Genomic DNA, 20020 nt, shown 5'->3' on the forward strand with positions numbered 1-20020 from the left:
CGAGGCAGCACTGGGCACTGGCCCCAGCTTCCTTGTTCCCTGAGAGGGTGGGTTCGAGAGGGGAAGGAACACGCAGGCCCTAGAAACTGCCTAATTGGCCTGCCTCCGGGACCCTCAGCTGGGACTAGAAATGGGGAGAGTAATAGCACCTGTTGGAACAGGCCCTGGAATGCGGTCTTCCTCCTGAGAACTCGGGCCCACCGCCTCCAGGAAGCCGCTCCTGCCTGTCCAGCCTCCCCCATCTTTTCCTACTGGGAACTTGGAACTTGGACAGAAGCTCCCTGAGGTCATGCTGCGCTCTGCAGAGGTCAAGGCTGAGGAGGCAGACAAGGGCCTGACCTTCGGGCCCAGTAAGGGCACAGTTAGGAGCCTAGCAGGTACAAGAAGTTTCCTCCGTGGAGAAGTAAAGAGAATCCCAGTCAACACCAAGTGTGTCTCTCAGGAAAGGGCCTGTAAGCTGGTGAGGCCATGAAGGCAGAGGCGCAGCCCTCCTGAGGAAAGAGGACGTGGGCCCAGTGAAGAACCTCACCCCACGCTGGGCTGGGGCCTAGTGGCAGGGACACCAAGTGGTTAGAGACAGGGCTCAGACCACAGTCCACACACTGCCACCAGCAGCGAGTCTAGGCAGGAACCAAACCTCTCTGTGCTTCAGTTAGTGTCCTTGCTAGACTGAGAATAACCACAGCTGTGGGATGTGGAGAGACATTTTTAGGAGCCTCAGAGTTGCCCCATGGTGAGGAGGAGCAGGGCAGTGGGGGGAAGGGCAGGCTTCCAAGAGCAGGTCAGAAACTACTAGAAGGAGTCCGGAGTGACTGCTCAGTAAATATCTGTGCATCGCTGCTGAGTTCCCTTACACCTTCGGGACTGGTCTACCAAATACATTTGGTGTTTCTAATACTCCTTTAGGGAACTCTGGTGGCCTAGTGGCAAGAAGCTGAGCTGCAAACCTGAAGGCTCACGGTTTGACTCCACCAGCTGCTCCGTGGGAGAAGGACGTGCAGTCTCTTCCCTTGCGATTAACTGCCTCTGAAAGCCTGCTGGAGGGTCAGCTACAGGTTGGTTCCAACTCGGCAGTACACAACACCACCACCATCACGTTAGAGAGCACTTACTATGTCCCAGATACTGAGCTAGACTGTGGGTATGTGTGTGTGCGTTGCTCCGAAGGTTGACAACTGGAGAATTCAGTGACCACCAGGAACACCAAGACTACCAAGTGCAGAAAGGCAGAGGAACTTGTCCAAGGCCTCTCAGCTGCTAGGTGACAGGGCTCCTGACACAGTCCCGTGCTCCCCGTAAATACACCTCACACTGACGACACACAGCCTTGTCCAGAGGTGAGGACGGTCTAGGAAATGCTCGAGGACCCTCGCTCACACTCACACTGCCCCTTCTACTAACTAGAAGCTTCCGTGAAGCCTGACCGTGAACTAGTTCAACCCTGTGTCTCTGACCCTTGGCCCCAGTAACACAGCCCCTCCCCGTGACACTTCAGCCCTTCGCCCTTGGAATGGGCCTCCATAGGAGGCTGTTGTATCTTCAAGCTCCAGGGACCTGGTGGGGGACACTGTAGCTTCTAGGGAGCGCCTCATCCTCAGAAAACCAGATCTAATGGACAGAGGAGAGCTGGCACTAGATCTCAGCATCTGCTTACAAGCGCAGATTAGAACTCAAGCCCCGGCCTGGAGTTTGCAAGAAATGCAGACCTTCAGGTGTGTATAGCTTTCTGTTTGAGAACTGTTCTAGGCCAAACCTGCTCCCCAGCTTGGGAAGTGGGGACAGGGCCCTCTGACAGGGGAGCTGTGTGTGGGTTTGAGATGCTAGGAAAGGGGTGCAGGCCAGACAGCACACTGGGGGAAGAGCCAGGCAGCCAGCCTGAGGGGGCACCACCACGCAGTGCTCAGAGGCAGGCCAGAGCTTTCACTGAGGGAGACCAGGTGAGTCTCACACCTACTTCACACCTGGGGAAACTGAGTGTGGGTCAGAGGCTCCCCATGACCAGAACTTCCCCCTCCTGGGTTGACACCTGACTTGCTGGTTGCTAACCCTCAGTCCAGTGCATCCCTGGAGGCAGGGTGGGGGTGGGGGTTATCGCCCACTGGGTGAGGAACCTGGGGCCCTCAGCCCTGAGGAAGAAGACTCTGGGAGCTAAGGGGTTAAGAGTCCCTGCTGCCCTATAGCCACTTGGGGGGGGGGGTAGTGTGCTCAGTGGGCTACAGTCCCTGCTCTCATCTCAGTGTTAGTCTGAGAACAGGCTCTGCAGGAGCTGAGGCCCAGGCCCCACTGCCCCTGCCTGACAGGCTCCCCTCATGGTGATGAATGGAGCCAGGCTGCCCCAGGACCCTACCTGGGTCCTCACCCGACAGGGGATAAGCTTAGGGAAGGAGGCCTGGGCCCCCTCTTTTTCACCGTGGAGGAACAAATCCTCCCTTCTTGGCACAGATCTGACTGGGGGGGGGGCAGGGTAAGTCCATCATAAGCATCTTTGAGGAAGGGTCAGGAGTGAGGCGTAAAGGCACCCCTGGGCAGAGAATGGAGTAGACACTGGCACTGCCCAGCCTGGGGTCCTCACCGGGCACTCTTCACCTCCCCTGGGTCCCTATCTGCAGGGATGAATAGTGGCCTTCACAGGAGATCACTTTTGCCAGAGTGGTGGGCAGGGCTGTGTTCACAGCCAGGGGTCCTCTTCACACAGAGCCCTGGTCATCTGACAGCTCAGCCCCCACCCACCCACTCAGGCCCACCTGCCTCATCCCACACCTCCCGGCAAGGCAAGAAAGCGGGAGGGAGGGAGGGGAGGAGACAGGAGGCCCCCACCCCCACTCCAGCTAGTGTGGCCACTCCACAGACCACGAGCCCCCCCTGCCACAGCTGGGCCACAGGGGGCAGGAGAAGGCAAGGAGCTGGAAGGGGCAGCTTCCTTGCCGTGGGCCCTTCCTTACCCAAGGGGCTCAGGCCTGAGTCTCAGGGGTGAGGAGAAGGAAGGTCCTTCCCTCTGAGAGGAGGAATGGGGTGGAAGGATGAATGGGGACCCACCGCGAGATGCTGACGGCCGGCCGCGGGCAGGCAGCAGCGAGTGGAGTGTCGGAGGCTGCTTGGAGGACGGGACCGGCTGGATGCGCGTCCCTCAGTCCCTCGTCCCTCTGTCCATCCAGGGCGGCTCCTCTCCGGGCGGTTCTGAGGCCGGGCGGGCGCTGTTAAAAAGCTTTTTATGTGTGTGTGTGTTAATCACATGATTGCCGTTCACCTGTATTTCGAACAAAGACAGCTCACTGTTTCAAGGCCCCGAACAAGAGTCTGGGCACAGGGAAGAGAAGGGAGGCGGGGGAGGAGGGTTGGCAGCGCTGGGGGTGGCATCGAGGAAAACTGGGGGGAGATTGTCCAAGGCCGGCAAGCAGAGAAAGAGAGAACCCTTATCAAACTCCTAATTCACTGGGCTCCGGGGCCGCAGACACACTGGCCCGATTGTCTGGCGGGTTGTGTGTGCGAGCATGTGTGTGTGTGTGTGTGTTTCAGTGTCCACTCCCCCCACCCCCAACATGCCTCTGCCTCGTGTGACTACCTCATTGTGTCCTGTTACCCACCCCCATTCCTGCCCCCAGGTCTTTCCCAAGCTTGAGGCCTGGTCTCCCCAGACCCCTCTCTCCAGCTGTGCTCCAAACAGAATCCCCTTGGGGTGAGTCTGGGGCCTGGGCCTGCTACTGAGATGCTCTGAACCAGGCCTCCAAGGCAGCCCACCCCTACCTATGTCTTCACTCTGAGGGGCTGCCTTAGATGGGGAGGAGAAAGGGCCATGACTTTTGGAAGAGATATCTAGGAAGAGGGCATAAGAGGCCATCAGAAGGCACAGCGGGTGGGTCACCCAACTGGAGGTGCTGAGGGGAGAGATGGACAAAAAGGGAAAAGGGTGGCTGGGCACCTCCTGACCCTTGCTTGGGATAGGGTAGTGGGCACTTCACGACACAGCAAGGGATTCTTGTGCCCACCTTTGCTCAAGAGGGTGTGTTCAACATGGAGGGAGTGGGATCCCCAGTGCCTCTCAGACCACAGAGAGGACCAGCCACAGCCCCAGGCTAAACCCCTTCAGTTTTGTCTACCTGGGGTCAGGCCCAGCCTCTCTGGAGACTGGCTGATTGCAAGGGATCAGGAAACTGCTGTCCAGGTGCACTGGGAAAAGGTGTACAGCTGCCCCTAAATCACGGAGCCCTCAGCTCTCCCTCTCGCCCTGTGAGTCAGGGCCGGGCTGGCAGGGAGGAAGCCCGGCTGGGAACCCACCTGGTACCAAGAAGGCATTCAACCCGATTTGCTAAATGAAGCAGACAGGCCAGCCACCCTGGGCCCATGGCCATAGAACCTGCCCCTGCCTTCTCCCCACCTTTCTCTTCTCTTTGCAGACTGTCCATCCCTCCACCTGAGGCAGAGGTTAGGTCCAGCTGGGCCCCATTTTCCTCCAAACTCCAGGTTCTGACCCTCACCTTCATGGCTCGGCTCTCCTGGCCCTCCCTACCTAATCCCAAACTAAGCCCCAGTGAGGTGGGCCTGGGGCGGCCAGCTCTGGGAGCTGGGGGTGGGAGGAGGCTGGGGCGCTGGCGGAGGAGCCCTCAGTGTTGGGGATGAAGGCGAGCACTGGAGGCTCCACCTTCTGCCCTTCCCTCCCCGCTCCCCCTCCCCGCTCCCCCCTCCTTCCTTCCCCAGCCCTCCGAGGGCTCAGTGCTCAGTCTTGGGTAGTCCGGCCAGGGTGGTTGGTGGTGAGGATTCAGGCTCCGTCCAGTCCAAGCGAGGCCTTGGCCTGAGGCTCCGGGCCCCCAGCCCCTCCCTCCCAGCGTAGCCAGCGTCACCCCCCAGCCCCGAGCTGGACCGCACACCTTGGGACACGGTTTTCCACTTCCTAAGGTCGAGCCCCCGGCTGGAGGAGAGGTCCGAGGAGGTGAGTGTGGGCCCCGCTCTCCGACCCCACCCCGAGCCGCGCCTGGAAGCCCTTGGGGTGGTGGAAAGGCGCTGACACCCCAGGTCCCTCACCCATCCATCTCTAGGCCCCTGCGCCCAGGCTAGGGCTGGTGGAGGGGGAAAGGGAAGGTGAGCGAAAAGGTGGGAAATTCCAGGAGCGGGGATTAGGGCAGAATAAAGAGTCCGTTTTTCTTCCTTTCCATCAACAAACCTCCACCCAGAGGAGGTTTAAAAAAACCCCAAACCCACCCACACCTAGAGACGGTTGGGACCAGGTGGGGGGCGAGGCGGCGGTGGGCCGCGCCGACCTGGAGGCTGGCATGTGCCGGGCCTGGAGCGGCTGGGGCGCCGGCAGGCCGCCTCCTCGGGGCTGAGCCCGCACCCCGCCTCGCCGCCCTGTCCTCGGGCCGCGCGCACCGCAGCCCACCGCGCCCTCTCCTCCCCTCCCGGCCCTTTCCCGTCCAGGTGGGCGTTGGACTCTTCGCGAGGACCCCGGCGGCGAGCCCCGGGGAGGCGGCCGAGGTGGAGGTGGCCGGGGGCGACATGGCGGAGGAGCAGGACCTGTCCGAGGTGGAGCTGAGCCCCGTGGGCTCCGAGGAGCCGCGCTGCCTGTCCCCGGGGAGCGCGCCCTCGCTGGGCCCCGACGGCGGCGGCGGTGGCGGCGGCTCAGGCCTGCGCGCCAGCCCAGGCCCCGGCGAGCTTGGCAAGGTCAAGAAGGAGCAGCAGGACGGCGAGGCGGACGACGACAAGTTCCCCGTGTGCATCCGCGAGGCCGTCAGCCAGGTGCTCAGCGGCTACGACTGGACGCTGGTGCCCATGCCCGTGCGCGTCAATGGCGCCAGCAAGAGCAAGCCGCACGTCAAGCGGCCCATGAACGCCTTCATGGTATGGGCGCAGGCAGCGCGCAGGAAGCTGGCCGACCAGTACCCGCACCTGCACAACGCCGAGCTCAGCAAGACGCTGGGCAAGCTCTGGAGGTGAGCGTGCTCCCCAGGGGGGACACCCCCCCGCAGAGGGCACGGCCTGACCCCCATGACCAGGTGTGGGGACTGTGCCCATCAGAACCGAGGATCCCCTTGGGGCTGTGCTCCTAGGCGGGGTCTCCCCACTGGGGCAGTGGGCTGGGCAGCACCCCCTTGTGGTTGGAATTCTAGCGGTGGCAGGCCGGAGGGCCTGGGATTGGTCTGAGACCAGAGGGCAGGGTGGGCGGGGTGAGGGTCCACCACATCATAGGTCCTCATTAACTCCCCCAATGCGTGTTAAAGGGCACCACTGCCAGCAGGTACAGTGACTGGGGGGTCAGGAGGATATAGATAGTATGATGGCCTGGCCTTTCTAGATATGTAGGGAAACTGAGGCAGCCAGAGAGAAAACTGGGGAGGTACTCAAGGCTAATGCATTCAGATGAGTTCATGAAGGGGTTGAGGATGTAGAAGTACTGAGGGGCCAACGTTTGAGGCTGTAGGACCCGATCTGTCCCATCTACCTTCCTTGTGCTGCCTTGCCCCCATGCACCCCGGCTGGAGGCTGCTTCACCACCCCCCCCCAGGGAAGGGGCACACAGCAGATGCCTCCCCCAGCCCCTGTCGCACTGCCACCAGCCTGGCCTCTCGCCCTTCCTCCCTCAACAGGATGGGCGCCATCTTCCCTCCCAGGGCCCCACCCAGAGTTGAGTAACCTCCTAGAGCCTGGGAGCTGGGCCTGAGCACCCTGGCTGGGGAGAAGGTGGGCTACTCGCTGCCTGCCCAGGCTCCCCAAGACTAGCCCAAGCCTCTGAGGGAAACATCCCCTCAGCTGTGGGGTTCATCCCTGGGGATGTGTGGAGCAGGACAACACGCTCACTTCAAGGGGGCCTGGGACACCAGGAGGTCACTTGACCCAGCCCTCTAGACCTTCCACGTTAGGCCCAGAGAGGGGAGCGAACTGCAGAGGTCATAAGCAAGTTGGTGGCAGAGCCAGGGGCAGAACCTTGGCCTCCTGGGCTTCCCCCACGCCGCCCTGGGTGACCTGGTGAGTCACTGCCTCACCCTAAGACATGAGGTTCAGGCACTGTAGAGGAGTGATAAGGTCGCCAGGGTCTCTGGAAATGTGGGCTCTGTCAGAGGAGCTGGTCTTTCTCCGCCTGCTGCTGCCGCCCTTAATACAATCAGAACTAGCTTTAGAGGGCCAAGGGCTTAGAGGGGTACAAACAACAGGAGAGCCCCAAAAAGACTAAGAGGGGTTCACATCGGCTGTTCTAGCCTACTCCATGTCGTGGAGTTTGTTGAAGGCCTGTTGCCCCTTCCGCTTGAGCCCATGTCACTCTGCCCGTCCGGGAAGGCTACCACCCTAAGCTCAGTGGCCAGTCTGTTGCATCATCTACAGGGTCCAGTGCTGCTCACCAGCAAAGATCAGAGCCAGCTTCTCTTCTCCGGGTCCATCTGGACCCAGGAAGGGGGCTCTACCCAGACAGGTACCTCTGGTGCCATGGGAAGGAAGAGAGCTGGTGACACAGCCAGGAAAGGCAAGACAGGCACACAGAAGAGGCTGGGGACAGGAGGAGGGGATTGCAGCATGAGTGAGCTCGCAGTCCACCCCGCGTCTCCTGTCACTTCCCGTTGTCAAGGGTTTGAGATTGGCCTTCTCACTGTCCCTGACCCAAATCCCCTAGCCCAGCAACCTGGGCTCATGAAGACTTGTTCCTGGTCACCACATGCAAACTGTGGGCCCAGGGGCCTGGGGGTCCTCCAGGCTAGCCTAGGGTAGGGCATCAGGAAGGTTAGACAATGGGTGGTGGGACAACAGAACGGAACAAAGGCTGTGCCCACAGAGGGCAGACCACTCAGATCCTGGGTGGGTCCCTAGAGGCGCCTGGATGTGGGTGGGCGGGCCATGTACCCCAAAGGCTGCCCCTGAAATCACCCCCAGACTCACCATATCCAAAAGGGGGCTTGGGCGGACAGAACTGGAGAGCAGGGACCTAAATCTGGAAGGGCATACAGACAGTGCTGTAGTTGGCCGTGGTCTGTTCTCACACCACAAGCTCCTCTGTGGCTCTGAGCCAGGCCGTCAGGGTAACCTTCGATGCCCATCCGGGAAAGGACGGTGAGGTGCTGTCGCCTGAGGTGGAGGAAGGCGTGGTGCCAGGAAACTGGAAAGGGTGTCGCGCCTGGAGCCTCAAGCTTGGCCTCTCCTGGCCCCCAGCACTCTGCCCAGGGAAAGGTTGCCTGTGCACTCACTGAGAGGAGGAGCAGTCACAGCCATCAGCGCTCCATCGGGGGACGTCAGTTGGGGGTTCCACTTTAGGATGGGGATCAAACTATCCTGTCCCCAGCCTTACCCCCATCCTTGGAGACCAGGAAGAGAGAGCGGAAACAAAAGTGCTGGAGTTAGAGCAGCGGATGGCGTGGAGTGGGGTCTTGTGACACTCAGGGAGGGGTTGGAGCTGCTGTCAAGGTCACTGTAGAGATTGGGTTGAAGTGATGGGGTAGGTGGGCCTGGGGTGAGGAGAAGCCTGAGCAGAGCTGAGGCTGGAGGGCTGGGGCTGGGCTGTCATCGTGGGTGATGTGATCTGGAGGTTGGCAAGAGACTAACCTAAAGGTCCTAACTAAGGCTTAGACCCAACTATAAGGAGCTTTGGTGGCCTAGTGGTAAGGAGTGGTGCTACCATCCCAAAGGCACACAGTTCAAATCTACCAGCTGCTCCTAGGGAGAAAGATGGGCAGTCTTCTCCTGTGCGATTAAATTGCCTCTGAAAATCGGCTCCAGGGTCAGCTATGGGTCGGTGCTGATACAGCAAGGCTTAGCCCTCAGTTAGGACCCTTTGCGGTGTAACAGCTGCATGCTGAAACCTTCCCTCTCTTTGGGCCTTTGTCCTGCTGATTTGTACCTGGTGAAAGAGCCCCCAGGTGGGGCAGGAAGCTCAGGGCTCCACCCCCTCGCCCCCCCCCACACTGCTCCTGTCGCACCTCTGCCTATCTTGAGCAGTACTCCCCACCAGGCACCTTGGGGCCTGCTCTTCTGGCCCAATGACAGAGAGGCATGGCTGGGCTTGAGCCAGCGAGGCCTGCATCCCAGCCTGACTCCCCAAAAACCACGCTGACTCCCTGAAAACCAGCCTGACTCCTGAAAACCACCCTGACTCCCTGACTCCCACCCTGACGCCCTGACTCCCACCCTGGCTCCCTGCATCCCATCCTGACTCCCTGACTCCCTGACTCCCACCCTGACTCCCTGAAAACCACCCTGACTCCTTGCATCCCACCCGGACTCCCTGCATCCCACCCTGACTCCCGAGACCTGGTCTGGTACTCATCTGTACATTCACCCCAGGAGGGTTTGGGCAAGAGGAGGCCTGGGAGAAAGCCCCCAGTGCCCAGAGGGCGCTGCGGGGGAGGCTAAGCTGCCCAGGAATGCCGCTGCCGCTCAGAGGTGCCTGGTGTGACCACCCCCTCCCATCCTGGGGTGGGAGGGCTCAGCCTTCTGCTGCCTGGGGGCAGGGGGGGGAGAGACAGCACCCAGTAGGGGTGAGGAGTGGAGTACAGCTGGGGAGAGGCTTCTAGGAGACAGATTTCTGGGGCCTCTGTCCCTGGCATCTGCGTGAGTCTCAGAGAGGGAAAGAGCTGTCCCACTTCCTCCAGTCCCTTCAACGAGGTACCACCTCCTCCCCAGACACAGCTGAGCCCAGAACACCCTCACTCACACCCCTCTCCCAGGCTACAGGTGTAGGCAGGGCCGAGCTTCAGGCTGGTGGCTCCGGCTGATGGTGGAGTGAGGTCAGGGTCTGTCTGCCCCTATCCTGATGTGAGGGCAAAGTCCTAACTTCCTGTCCCCCTCGTCAGCCCCTGAGCAAGGATCTCTGATGTCCCTAATAGTGAAAGGAACCTAGCCCTGCTCCCCTTGACCCCCAAGTTGACCAGCCCCACTCATAGGTCTTGCTGACCAACTCCCACCCAGGTATTAAACTAGCTCGTTTTACGTGGGAAGCTAGCCATGCCCTGCGCCCCCTGCAAGGCCAATCACACCACGAACTCAGCTGTCACCCCTCACTCACCCCGGTGCATAGTGAGCTTTACAGCCTTATTTTGTTGATGGAAGAACTAAGGCTCAGAGAGGTAACTTGCCCAAGGTCACATGGCAGAGCCTGGGTTCAAACGCAGTCCTTGGCCTGAATTCAGGCTCTTCCCCCTGGTGGAAACCATGCCTTTCTATTTGCACTCCTCCAGTCCTGGGGAGCTCACTCCCTCACATGGCAGCCCATGCCACCCTCAGACGACTTTCTTGATTAGGACTTCTCTCGTTTAACTGCCCCCTTGTAATTGCCAATCTGACGTCTAACTCGGGACCAGCAGGCCAACCCCTCTCTCACACCAGCTGCCCTGGGATGAGGCCAGAGCTCTCAGCCCTCCCAGCCTCCCAGCTGCTGACCCATAAACCAGGGGGCGCAGCCCCCGAGCCGGACTGTCCCCTCCAATCCGGGGAGCCTGGGAACTCAGGCAGTCACATCCCTCCGCTGTCTTCTCCTCCGCCCACTCAAGGCTGCTGAATGAGAGTGACAAGCGCCCCTTCATCGAGGAGGCCGAGCGACTCCGCATGCAACACAAGAAAGACCACCCGGATTACAAGTACCAGCCTCGGAGGCGGAAGAACGGAAAGGCGGCCCAGGGAGAAGCCGAGTGCCCAGGCGGCGAGGTGGAGCAAGGCGGGGCGGCCACCATCCAGGCGCACTACAAGAGTGCCCACTTGGACCACCGGCACCCAGGAGAGGGCTCCCCGATGTCAGATGGGAACCCAGAGCACCCCTCAGGTAAACACGCCGAGGATGCTGCCTCGGACTGGGACCAGGGCTCGGGGTGAACCTGGGTTATGAGGGGAGTACTGGGTGCTCCATGGATGCTCTGGGTCGTGGGGAGGTCTTGCCAGGGGGAGCAGGCAGTGGGGACCTCTGGCAGCTTAGTGGGGGGTCTCAGGAACTGGGGGTAACAGCTGAATAAGAAGGTTACAGCCAGGGCATTGCTGCTGGGCGATGAGGGGGCTGTGGGGTAAGAATGGACTGGACAGTCACAGTAAGAAGAGAAGGGACAGGATGACTTTGTTCGCCTCCCAGTCTGGTGGGGAACCATGGCCTGTGGTGGTCTAGCACGTGCCAGGATGGATGGACATCCTGTTCAACTCTGGCAAATGACAGTGAAAGCTGCTGTGGACTGAGCCCTGCTGGGGCCCGGAGCTGTGTGTGTGCTGGGTTACTAACTGTGTGTGTGTGTGTGTGTGTGTGTGTGAGAGAGAGAGAGAGAGAGAGAAAGCACAGGATCCCAGAGACAGTGTGTTGGGGTGAGGGTGCCCCATTACAAATGAAGAGACTCAGGGGCAAGTCCTGGGCCATGGCGTGGGGCCTCTGCTTGGGGCAGAGAGGGCACTGGGCACATGCCAGCAGGGCTTCGTGCCTTCAGAAGATACGCTCTGAGCACCTGGCCTGGGCCTGGCCCAGGAGGCACAGGTACCAACCAGGGACAGAACAGTCCCTCCCTGAGGGGGCCCAGTCTAGAGGGAGATGCAGGAATGAAAGCAGGGTCTCAGCCAAGATCCTGAGGAAGATTCACCACTAGGGAGCCTTCCTTCTGTCCATACATCAAGTCAGGCTCCCCAGTAATACCCAGCTGCCCGCCAGACCCTGGTCAGAGGGCACCAGAAGGCAGCCACGGCCAGCTTATGTTTTCTATTTGACCAATAAAGGAAACTGGCTCAGAGACAACAGGGATTTGTCCAACATTACACAGATGTGGCAGAGCCGGGATTCAAACCCAGGCTCTCAAGTCCAGGACCTTGACCGAGGCAGGTCGCGGACCACCTTTGGTCTGATGGAAGTGGCACAGACGTGGTCTCATAAAACCATGGGCATGTTCCCTGTGACAGCTCCCAGGCCAGCCGGCCCTCCCCACATTGCCCACAGCTTCAGAAGTTCAGGCCGCACAGCGCATGGCCACGTGATCCAGCAGCTCAGAAGGAAACTGAAGGATAGGCTTTTTCTCGCCCTCAAGGCCCAGGTCACAAACCCCTCATCCACAAAGCCTTCCCCACCCAAGGCAGAGGAGAGGGTGCTGTCTCTTCTGTCCCCGAGTCCTTACATATCTGTCACCACAGCCCATCTGATGCCACACATCAGTCATGTGGGTGTCTGGATCGCCCCGCAAACCACAGGCTTTTGAAGACAGGGAACCTACTTTATTTGTTTTTATCCTCAGCACTGGGCACAGTGCCTAGTGTTCTGCATGCTTGCAGAATGAATAAGTGAGAGCACGTGCAATGAAGGAACAAAAATGGGGGCCTCCTGAGCCCCTTCTGTGGCAGCCACCCATTTAGGAAGTTAGGGAGCTACCCAGTGGGGCTGGGGTGAAGGGCGCAGGAGCTGAGCCTGGTGACACCAGAACTCTTTGGGGACCAGGGTAGGGAGGAAGCCCAGCAAGGCGGCATCGGTGAGGCCGGAGTGACGAGGACCAGGCAGCTCTGTGAGGGCAGCCGCGGAGGCCGAGGGTGTGTGCTGGGCAGAGCAGGGGGCCCGTCGGCCAGACCACAGCAGAACTATCCCATCGAAGGGGTGGAGTGGCTGGGCACCAGCTTCCAAGAAGTGCAGGGACATGAGAAAGAGCTTCCCAACAGGAAATGCTGTTCAGAACACAGCGGGGCATAAAAGGGTGAGACCCCCGATTCCCGTGCAGGTAGGCAGGAACTGTCCCCACTGGTCCGCCCAAATCCTGTAGACAAACACCAACTCAAGCTGTCAAAATGTAGAGACGTCCACAATCAGGCCTGAAGGGAATGGGTGAGATCCACCCATGTGCCTGCTGACCTGGGTCCCCCTTCCCTCTCTGTCTTCTTTCCCTGTCCCCCATCCAGGCCAGAGCCATGGCCCACCTACGCCTCCCACCACCCCAAAGACAGAGCTACAGTCGGGCAAGGCTGACCCCAAGCGAGATGGCCGCTCCCTGGGAGAGGGCGGAAAGCCCCCCATCGACTTCGGCAACGTGGACATCGGTGAGATCAGCCACGAGGTAATGTCCAACATGGAGACCTTTGATGTGGCTGAGTTGGACCAGTACCTGCCGCCCAACGGGCACCCAGGCCACGTGGGCAGCTACTCGGCAGCTGGCTACGGGCTGGGCAGTGCCCTCGCTGTGGCCAGTGGACACTCTGCCTGGATCTCCAAGCCGCCGGGCGTGGCTCTGCCCACGGTCTCACCACCTGGTGTGGATGCCAAAGCACAGGTGAAGACGGAGACCTCAGGGCCCCAGGGGCCCCCGCACTACACCGACCAGCCGTCCACCTCCCAGATCGCCTACACCTCGCTCAGCCTGCCCCACTACGGCTCCGCCTTCCCGGCCATCTCCCGCCCCCAGTTCGACTACACTGAACACCAGCCCTCAGGACCCTACTACGGCCACTCAGGCCAGGCCTCTGGCCTCTACTCAGCCTTCTCCTACATGGGGCCCTCCCAGCGGCCCCTCTACACGGCCATCTCTGACCCCAGCCCCTCTGGGCCCCAGTCCCATAGCCCCACACACTGGGAACAGCCAGTATATACAACGCTGTCCCGGCCTTAGAAGGGGCCCTGTCACCAGCACCCCTGCCAGGCCCCTCCTGGATGTCACACCCCTCCCCAACCTTTGTTCCCTGCTCCTTGCCCTTCTCGAGCCTGGCGGTGGCCCTGGGCCTGGTGGTGACCCTCGAAGAGGCTGCAGGGAAGGCTGTGTGGCGGCCCTCCCTTGATGACCCCACCACACCCCATCCAGGCCCGGCCAGGGCAGAGCTCTGGGCTGCTGGGCTGGGCCTAGGAGAAAAGGTTGACTGGTGCCCCTAGACTGAAAGGTGAGGGGCAGGACCTTCCCCCAGGAATGACCCTAGGACCTGAGGAGGCCCATTCACCCCTGTTGGGGAGGAGGACTGACAGGAATGGGTGGCTGTGCTCCCCCTGTCACGGTTTGAGGCCTGACCTGACCCTGTGTCATAGTGCCATGGTGCCTAAGGGCCAAGCCAACCCAGGTCCATGGCACAACCACCTCGTGGGGTGTGGGGGCTGGGGGCACAATGGGTAGTGGGGTTTCCACAACCCCTTCTTGCTCCCTTCCATCCTTAACATAGAAGGGTGTTGGCACAGAGAACCCCCCAGACCCAATTCTGTGCCAACAACTTCATTCTTTGCCCACTGGAGAACAGGAGGGCCCCCTCCCCATCCCCCTGGCCTTGGGGCTCCCCTGAGGAGGTGAGGCAGGGGCTCTGGGAAAGCATTCAGAGACAATTCACGGAGCTTCCTCCCAGGCTCCTCTCCACCACCCTTCTTCCCTGTGTCAGGCTCTCTGGCCCCTGCTCTGTCAGCCCCAAGTCCCTGTGCTCCCCCAAAGTTCTAGCTGCTCAGGTCCACGCCCTGGACTCCCGAGGAGGCACAGGCCTGAGCGCCCAGGGGGCTGGCAGCAGGCTGAAGACACTAAATCCTGACATGTACATTCTGCCCTCACCTCTTGCCCTTTGCCTCCCAGTGGTATTTGAATAAAATACGTAGCTCTCTCCACCCCTCCTTTCCTGTTCTACAGCCCCACAATCCACATGTAACTCGTGACTGTACCCCTTTATTTATCTCAGTAGTCCCCACCCCTCATCCAACTACTCCAGCCCTCATTAACTCTGCATTAAGCATTCCACATAATAAAAGTAAAGGTTCCAGTTACCTGCACGGTGGGCCTGGCCTTGTCTCCTGGTCTCTTCTCCCTGTAACTGTGCTTCCTTCATGCTTTCTGGAAGCAGCTGGGGGTGGAAGGCGGAGCATACATCATGCAAAGTGAAGGTGGGGTGGTGGAGTGGTCAGGACAGGTGGGGGGGGTTCTGGCTCAGGTGCCCTGCCCGCTGTGCCAGGTCTGCAGATGGGGCACCCCTCTCTTCACGGGCTCAAGCTGAAACTCAGCATGAGCATCCCTGAAACAGCACCACCAATCAGAGAAGAGCTGGAAGCGAATTCAAAGGATGAGTGCTGGAAGAAAGAGTTCCTGGGTGGTGCAAACGGTTACTGTGCTGAGCTGCTTACTGAAACACTAGAGGTTTGAGACCACCCAGAAGTGCCTTGGAATAAAGGTCTGGCAACCTCCTTAGGAAAATGCAGCCAGAAAAAGCCCTGTGGTGCACAGTTCTAACCTGACACTAGGCGGTTGCTGTGAGTTGAGCTTGGCTTCGTGGGAACCAGGGGGCGGGAAATGTGAAGAGAGGAGTAAGGTCAAGTTTAATGCCTTGTCTGGAGTCGGCAGGCCTGGTCCTTCTCTTTGACCCCTTCACTCACCACCTCCCCCCATAGACACACACCCTGTGTGGGTCCATTCAGGATCTAGCTAAGTCCTCACATCACTGCCCGTGTCTAAACCAAGGTTGTTGGATCAGACCCATTATCTGTCCCTGAGTTCTCACTCCCCAAGAGCTGAATCTCAATTCACACTCAGGGTCAGGTGCCACCCCACTGCCAGCACCCAGCCCGGGGGGCTCCATTGATGTCTAGAAGCATCTGTGCCTGGAAGTCTCTCCTTATACCCAGCAGTATACCTGCCCATAATAACAGGGATGGTGACCATTTGTGAGCGCTTTGCCAAGGGCTTTCTGTCACTCCGATCCATATTCCCATTTTTCAGATGGGGAAACCAGAGCTCTGATAGCTCAGTGCTAAGTCGTGCTGGTGTAAGAGTTTGAAGCTGGCTGGCTCAGGTTTGTGTTACACCCAAACTAACAATTATTTTGCAGGCCCCCCTTCTCCTTTTAGGCACACTGGTGGTACACTCGCTAAGTTCCCAACTGCTAACCGAAGCCTGCTGGTTTGAACCCACCAGCTGCTCTATGGGAGAAGGATGTGGCATGCAGTCTCCTGTAAAGAGCCACTTACTCACTGCCATCAAGCCAGTTCCGACTCACACCATCCCTCCAGTGGGCGCCTCTGGCCAGAAACCTAAGCAGAAGATGGCCCACCTCCCTCCCTCGAAACTGCTGGTGGATTGGAACTGCCAGTGACGTGTGGCCTTCTGGTCAGCAGGGGAAAGGTCTGTGCCACCAGAGGTCCTTCTGTAAAGATTTACAGCCTCGGAAGGGCATTCTGCTCCAGCCTACAGACACCGTGAGCCAGCATCAACCTCATGGCAATGGCCTCGAGTTTGATTCTGCACTTTTTTGGCATGCTGTTAACAGCTGCTCAACTTTTGGTTGGGGCGCTCTGGTGGCCTAGTGGTAAGAAGCTGTGCTGCATTTCCAAAGGCACATGGTTTGAATCCACCAGCTGCTCTGTGGAAGGAGGATGAGTAATGTCCTCCCATGTGAGTTAACTGCCTCTGAAAATCCACTAAGGGTCAGCTAGGAGTCGGTTCTGACTTGACAGCACACGCCAACAACAATAAACTTTTGGTTTCTTTGAAATCACCCAGAGGCACCCCAGAATTGCCTGGTGACCTACACCCAAAACATCAGCCCTTGGAAACCCTCTGGGGCACAGTTCTACTGTCATGTGACATGAGTCACATGAGCCAGAGTGGACTTGAGGAACTAGTGATATTTTACTTCTGCTTTTGGTCTGGAGCGGGCCTGCCGTCATCATGTCACAGCCGATGCTTCCTTGGCCCTGCGTATCCTCCTTGCACCGTGGTCTCTGGTCAGCACGTGGGGGCTATCGAGAGCTAGTTCAGTGTCCCCAGCAGAGCCAAGTCCCCTTCAGTTGGAAGCTGGACCAGGTGAGCTCTGGGCAACCTCCCCAAACCTTCTGGCTTCTGTCCAGCTTGGTGGTAGCTGCAAACCCCTACCCCGTTACAAGATACTGCAGCCAAGTCAGATACCGGAAACTGTACCACGCTGTTAACTTTTTTTTTAAGTAATAAAATGCAAGATTTTATGTTGATCTCTAACACACATCATCTTGTTGAATAGGATCCATTTCCCCACCTAGATCTTTTGGAATTCCAGAACCAGCTTATTAGCTTTCTCTGTCAATTTAAACGCCCTCATTCAAGCCACTAATAAAGATGGAAATGAAGAGCCTCTGTGTGTACCAGGGCCTCGCTCCATCTACGCTGCGCTTTGGGGGAAAGTGTCTAATTAGATCCGAAGCTGTCTAATTATATCACCACACAGGGCACATTTCTCCGTCACAGCCACATGGGAGGACGGGTTGTCTGGCTAATATCTGACATTCCCATGATCTGCAAGACCAGTAACCATCCAAAAAAAGGAAATGGACTCATTTGGGAACAGCGATTCTTAGCCTCTGCCACCTTCCAGAGGTCACCCCTTCACTAGGTCCTTCCAAACGTGTAATAACCTCTTCTGGAATCGCGAGCCATTAGTCAGTATTAACTTGACATGTTCATTATATTTACAACCCTCCTGTTCAGCCTTTGCAGAAAAGCAGGACATCTGTCCATTTCCTATTGCCACAGGTCCTGTGCTGGCACGGAGCGTGAGACTAAGAGAGAGACAGAGACACAGAGAGAGAGAAAGGAGAGAGTTGGGTGTTGTAGGATGAGGAGTTGAATGGACAGTACCTGCCAATACTCTGCAGCCCATGTGCTACTGACCCAGAGGAGCCTGGGAGGTGGGAGGAAGGGACCAATAGCCGCAGGGTTATTATTAGAAGGCCTGGGCTGCACTTGTCCCCAAGACCAAAGGTTCCGGATGTGCTGAGGCTGCAGCAGCACTGTGTTGCCTCCTGTAAGGAGAGACGGGGCTAGGTGTTTCTGGAAAGCTGAAGAGCCTGCCCACACCCCAAGACAGAACCAGGCGTGGTGGCAGGTGGGTCTTCCCTCCTTAGAGAAGTCAAAGCCAGGCCTGACCAGCTGAGCGGCCGAATGGGAAACGGGTGGTGAGGAGAGCCCTCTTCCTCTTGTCTCTCCTACACCCTAAACCCTAAGGGTTAACCCACTCTCTCCAGTCCCTTCTCTCCTCCCCTGCCCAAACTCCATCTCCCTTTAATCACATCTGATACTGAGCGGCCCAGCAGGAAACAAAGAGACCATTTAGAAAAATGGGGCCGAGAAAATGACCCCCGCACTCTGGGGCGGCTGCCTGGATGCCAGCACAAAGGCGGCATTTCAGAGCTGAAATTTCAGCACCCAACTTGATTAAAGGATTCCACAGGCTAGGAGGAGGGTGGAAGAGGTGGAAGTCCACTGCTCCCTCAATTAACCCTTCTCCAGACTGTGAGGCCCAAGGCCGATCCCGCTGGGTGCTCCTCGCCCACCACCCACCCCGTCCACAGTGCACCATCACAGGTCCCACCGCAGACAGGCTGAGCCAGCTGGGAAAGGGCTCTGGAAAAGTCTGAACCAGCTCTGCTGATGTCAAGATTTACATCCTTCTTGTCCCTCCAAAGGAGGAGAGCCACGGAGTACAGAAAGATCCAGATGCTGGTCTCCCAAGCAAATGGCAGGGAACCTCCAGCTCTAATGTCACACCAGACCCGGGAGCCCTGGGTCATCCTGGCTCCCATCCAGTCAGGGCCTGGGGATAAGGGAGAAGGCTGGGACGGGTGGTGGGTGTGGCCAACCAGAGGTAAGGATGGAGGCTGGTGTGGGCAGCGGACTAAGCAGGAGCAGGGACAGAAGGCCCAAGGCCAGGCAGGTGCTCGGGCCCAGCTACAGCCGTGGACTGGCCCAGCAGGGCTCAGGCCGGGAGGCGGGAGATAGCTGTGTCCCCAAGCTTCCTGCTGGGGCACTGCTCCTGAAAGGGGATCCGAGCCCATGATAAGAGGCTCGAGGCAGGTCCTCAGGAAACAATGGGTGGCTTGATGAGACCTGCTCTGTGATACTCCTGAGAAGGGAGAAGTCCCTGCAGCCAGTCCCCACTGGAAAGGAAATTGGGGGTTTCCGTGGTAACCAGCTCCCTGGGCACAAAGGCTCGTCTGTCTGCTGGGAAGCCAGCTGAGGTGTCTCCCCTGCAGCAGCTTTTGCTCTGGTGAAGCAGGGAGATGGAGCGAGGGATGGGGTGCACGGGGGTAAGGGTCCCAGGTGGTTCTGGATGATGTGACAGTCCCAGGGGCACCGGGAGAGGGATGCCGACTGGGCATTAGGGGAGAAGAAGGGCCACAGAGAGCTGGGGTGCAAAAGCCATATACAGAAATACTTTATTATTTGCACAGAAAGAAGCACGGAGAGTAGAAGCTGAGTGGGGGGAAGAGGATGTGGCTCAGTCTGTGATGATGAGTTCGTCCACCCCCCAGTCTTCGTAGCTCCCGTCGGGCAGGTAGCGGCGAATGATCATGGGGATCTTCCGGGCCCTGCGGTGGGGAGAAGGTACAGTCCGTGAGGGTTTGCAGCCCAGCTGCAGTGGGGAGAATGTATAGTCCGTGAGGGTTTGTGGCCCGGCTTTGTAGCAGACAGGACCAATCACGTGGAGAATGGAAGAAAAAAGAAGTGTCTAAGAGCACCCTTGGGGTACACACAGGTGTACTCTGAGAGAGAGGAACAACAATAAAAAAGGAAGTCTCTGTAGCCCAGTGTGTGGTGTCATACAGAGGTTGAAAGAGGTGCTGTCGGTAAGGCCCCCAGCGAGGGACGTCAGGCGAGGGCCGTGTCCAAGCAGCACCTCTGCCCACCCCTCCTCCTTCCAGGGGGCTGACCCGGAACACACTAAGGACGCGAGAACAAGCGCCCTCCCAGCCAGGCCACGGAGAGGTGCAAACAGGCTCAGCAAAGCCGCCTAGGGCTCCAGAGAACCCATGATCTGGGGGACTTACTTGAGTTCCTTCATGGCGATGGCCAAAGGGTCCGTCTCCCCCTCCAGCTCCACCATCACAGGGGCGCACATCCTGTGGGCACAGGGGTAGATGTTGGAGGGACTGAAAGCATCGTCAAGAAGGTCTAGTAGGAAGGGAGGGTGGGATCACATCACAAACAGGGAGGGCACCCCAGGCCTCATCCGGAAGGGTCACCTCCTAATCAAGCCTTGTGGGGAGTGGGGGACAGAGACACTGCCACAGACCAGCCACGATGAGGGCACAACGATCAGAGATGGTTCTCAATTCATTTCTCCCTCAAATTTCAGTTTCTTCATTGGAAAATAGAGCAAATAACTCCTTCTTTCCTTA

General features: G+C 58.7%; 2 protein-coding genes across 2 annotated transcripts; one reads left to right on the top strand and one right to left on the bottom strand.

The window, feature by feature from the left end:
* The first annotated feature begins 4733 nt into the window (after positions 1-4733).
* SOX10 (SRY (sex determining region Y)-box 10) lies at positions 4734-13962 on the top strand. Its single transcript, XM_006890127.1, has 4 exons — positions 4734-4927; positions 5413-5924; positions 10464-10732; positions 12820-13962. The coding sequence occupies exons 2-4, from the start codon at positions 5491-5493 to the stop codon at positions 13521-13523; spliced, it is 1407 nt and encodes a 468-aa protein (XP_006890189.1). The 5' UTR covers positions 4734-4927; positions 5413-5490; the 3' UTR covers positions 13524-13962.
* Positions 13963-19119: 5157 nt separating this feature from the next.
* Positions 19120-19740, bottom strand: POLR2F (polymerase (RNA) II (DNA directed) polypeptide F). The gene is made up of 2 exons (XM_006890128.1): positions 19670-19740; positions 19120-19210 (listed from the first exon to the last, which is right to left on the bottom strand). The coding sequence occupies exons 1-2, from the start codon at positions 19738-19740 to the stop codon at positions 19120-19122; spliced, it is 162 nt and encodes a 53-aa protein (XP_006890190.1).
* Between the last annotated feature and the right edge of the window lie 280 nt (positions 19741-20020).

Source organism: Elephantulus edwardii, unplaced genomic scaffold (assembly GCF_000299155.1).
Source record: "Elephantulus edwardii isolate Elephantulus edwardi_28Jun2011 unplaced genomic scaffold, EleEdw1.0 scaffold00086, whole genome shotgun sequence".
Taxonomy (NCBI): Eukaryota; Metazoa; Chordata; class Mammalia; order Macroscelidea; family Macroscelididae; genus Elephantulus; species Elephantulus edwardii.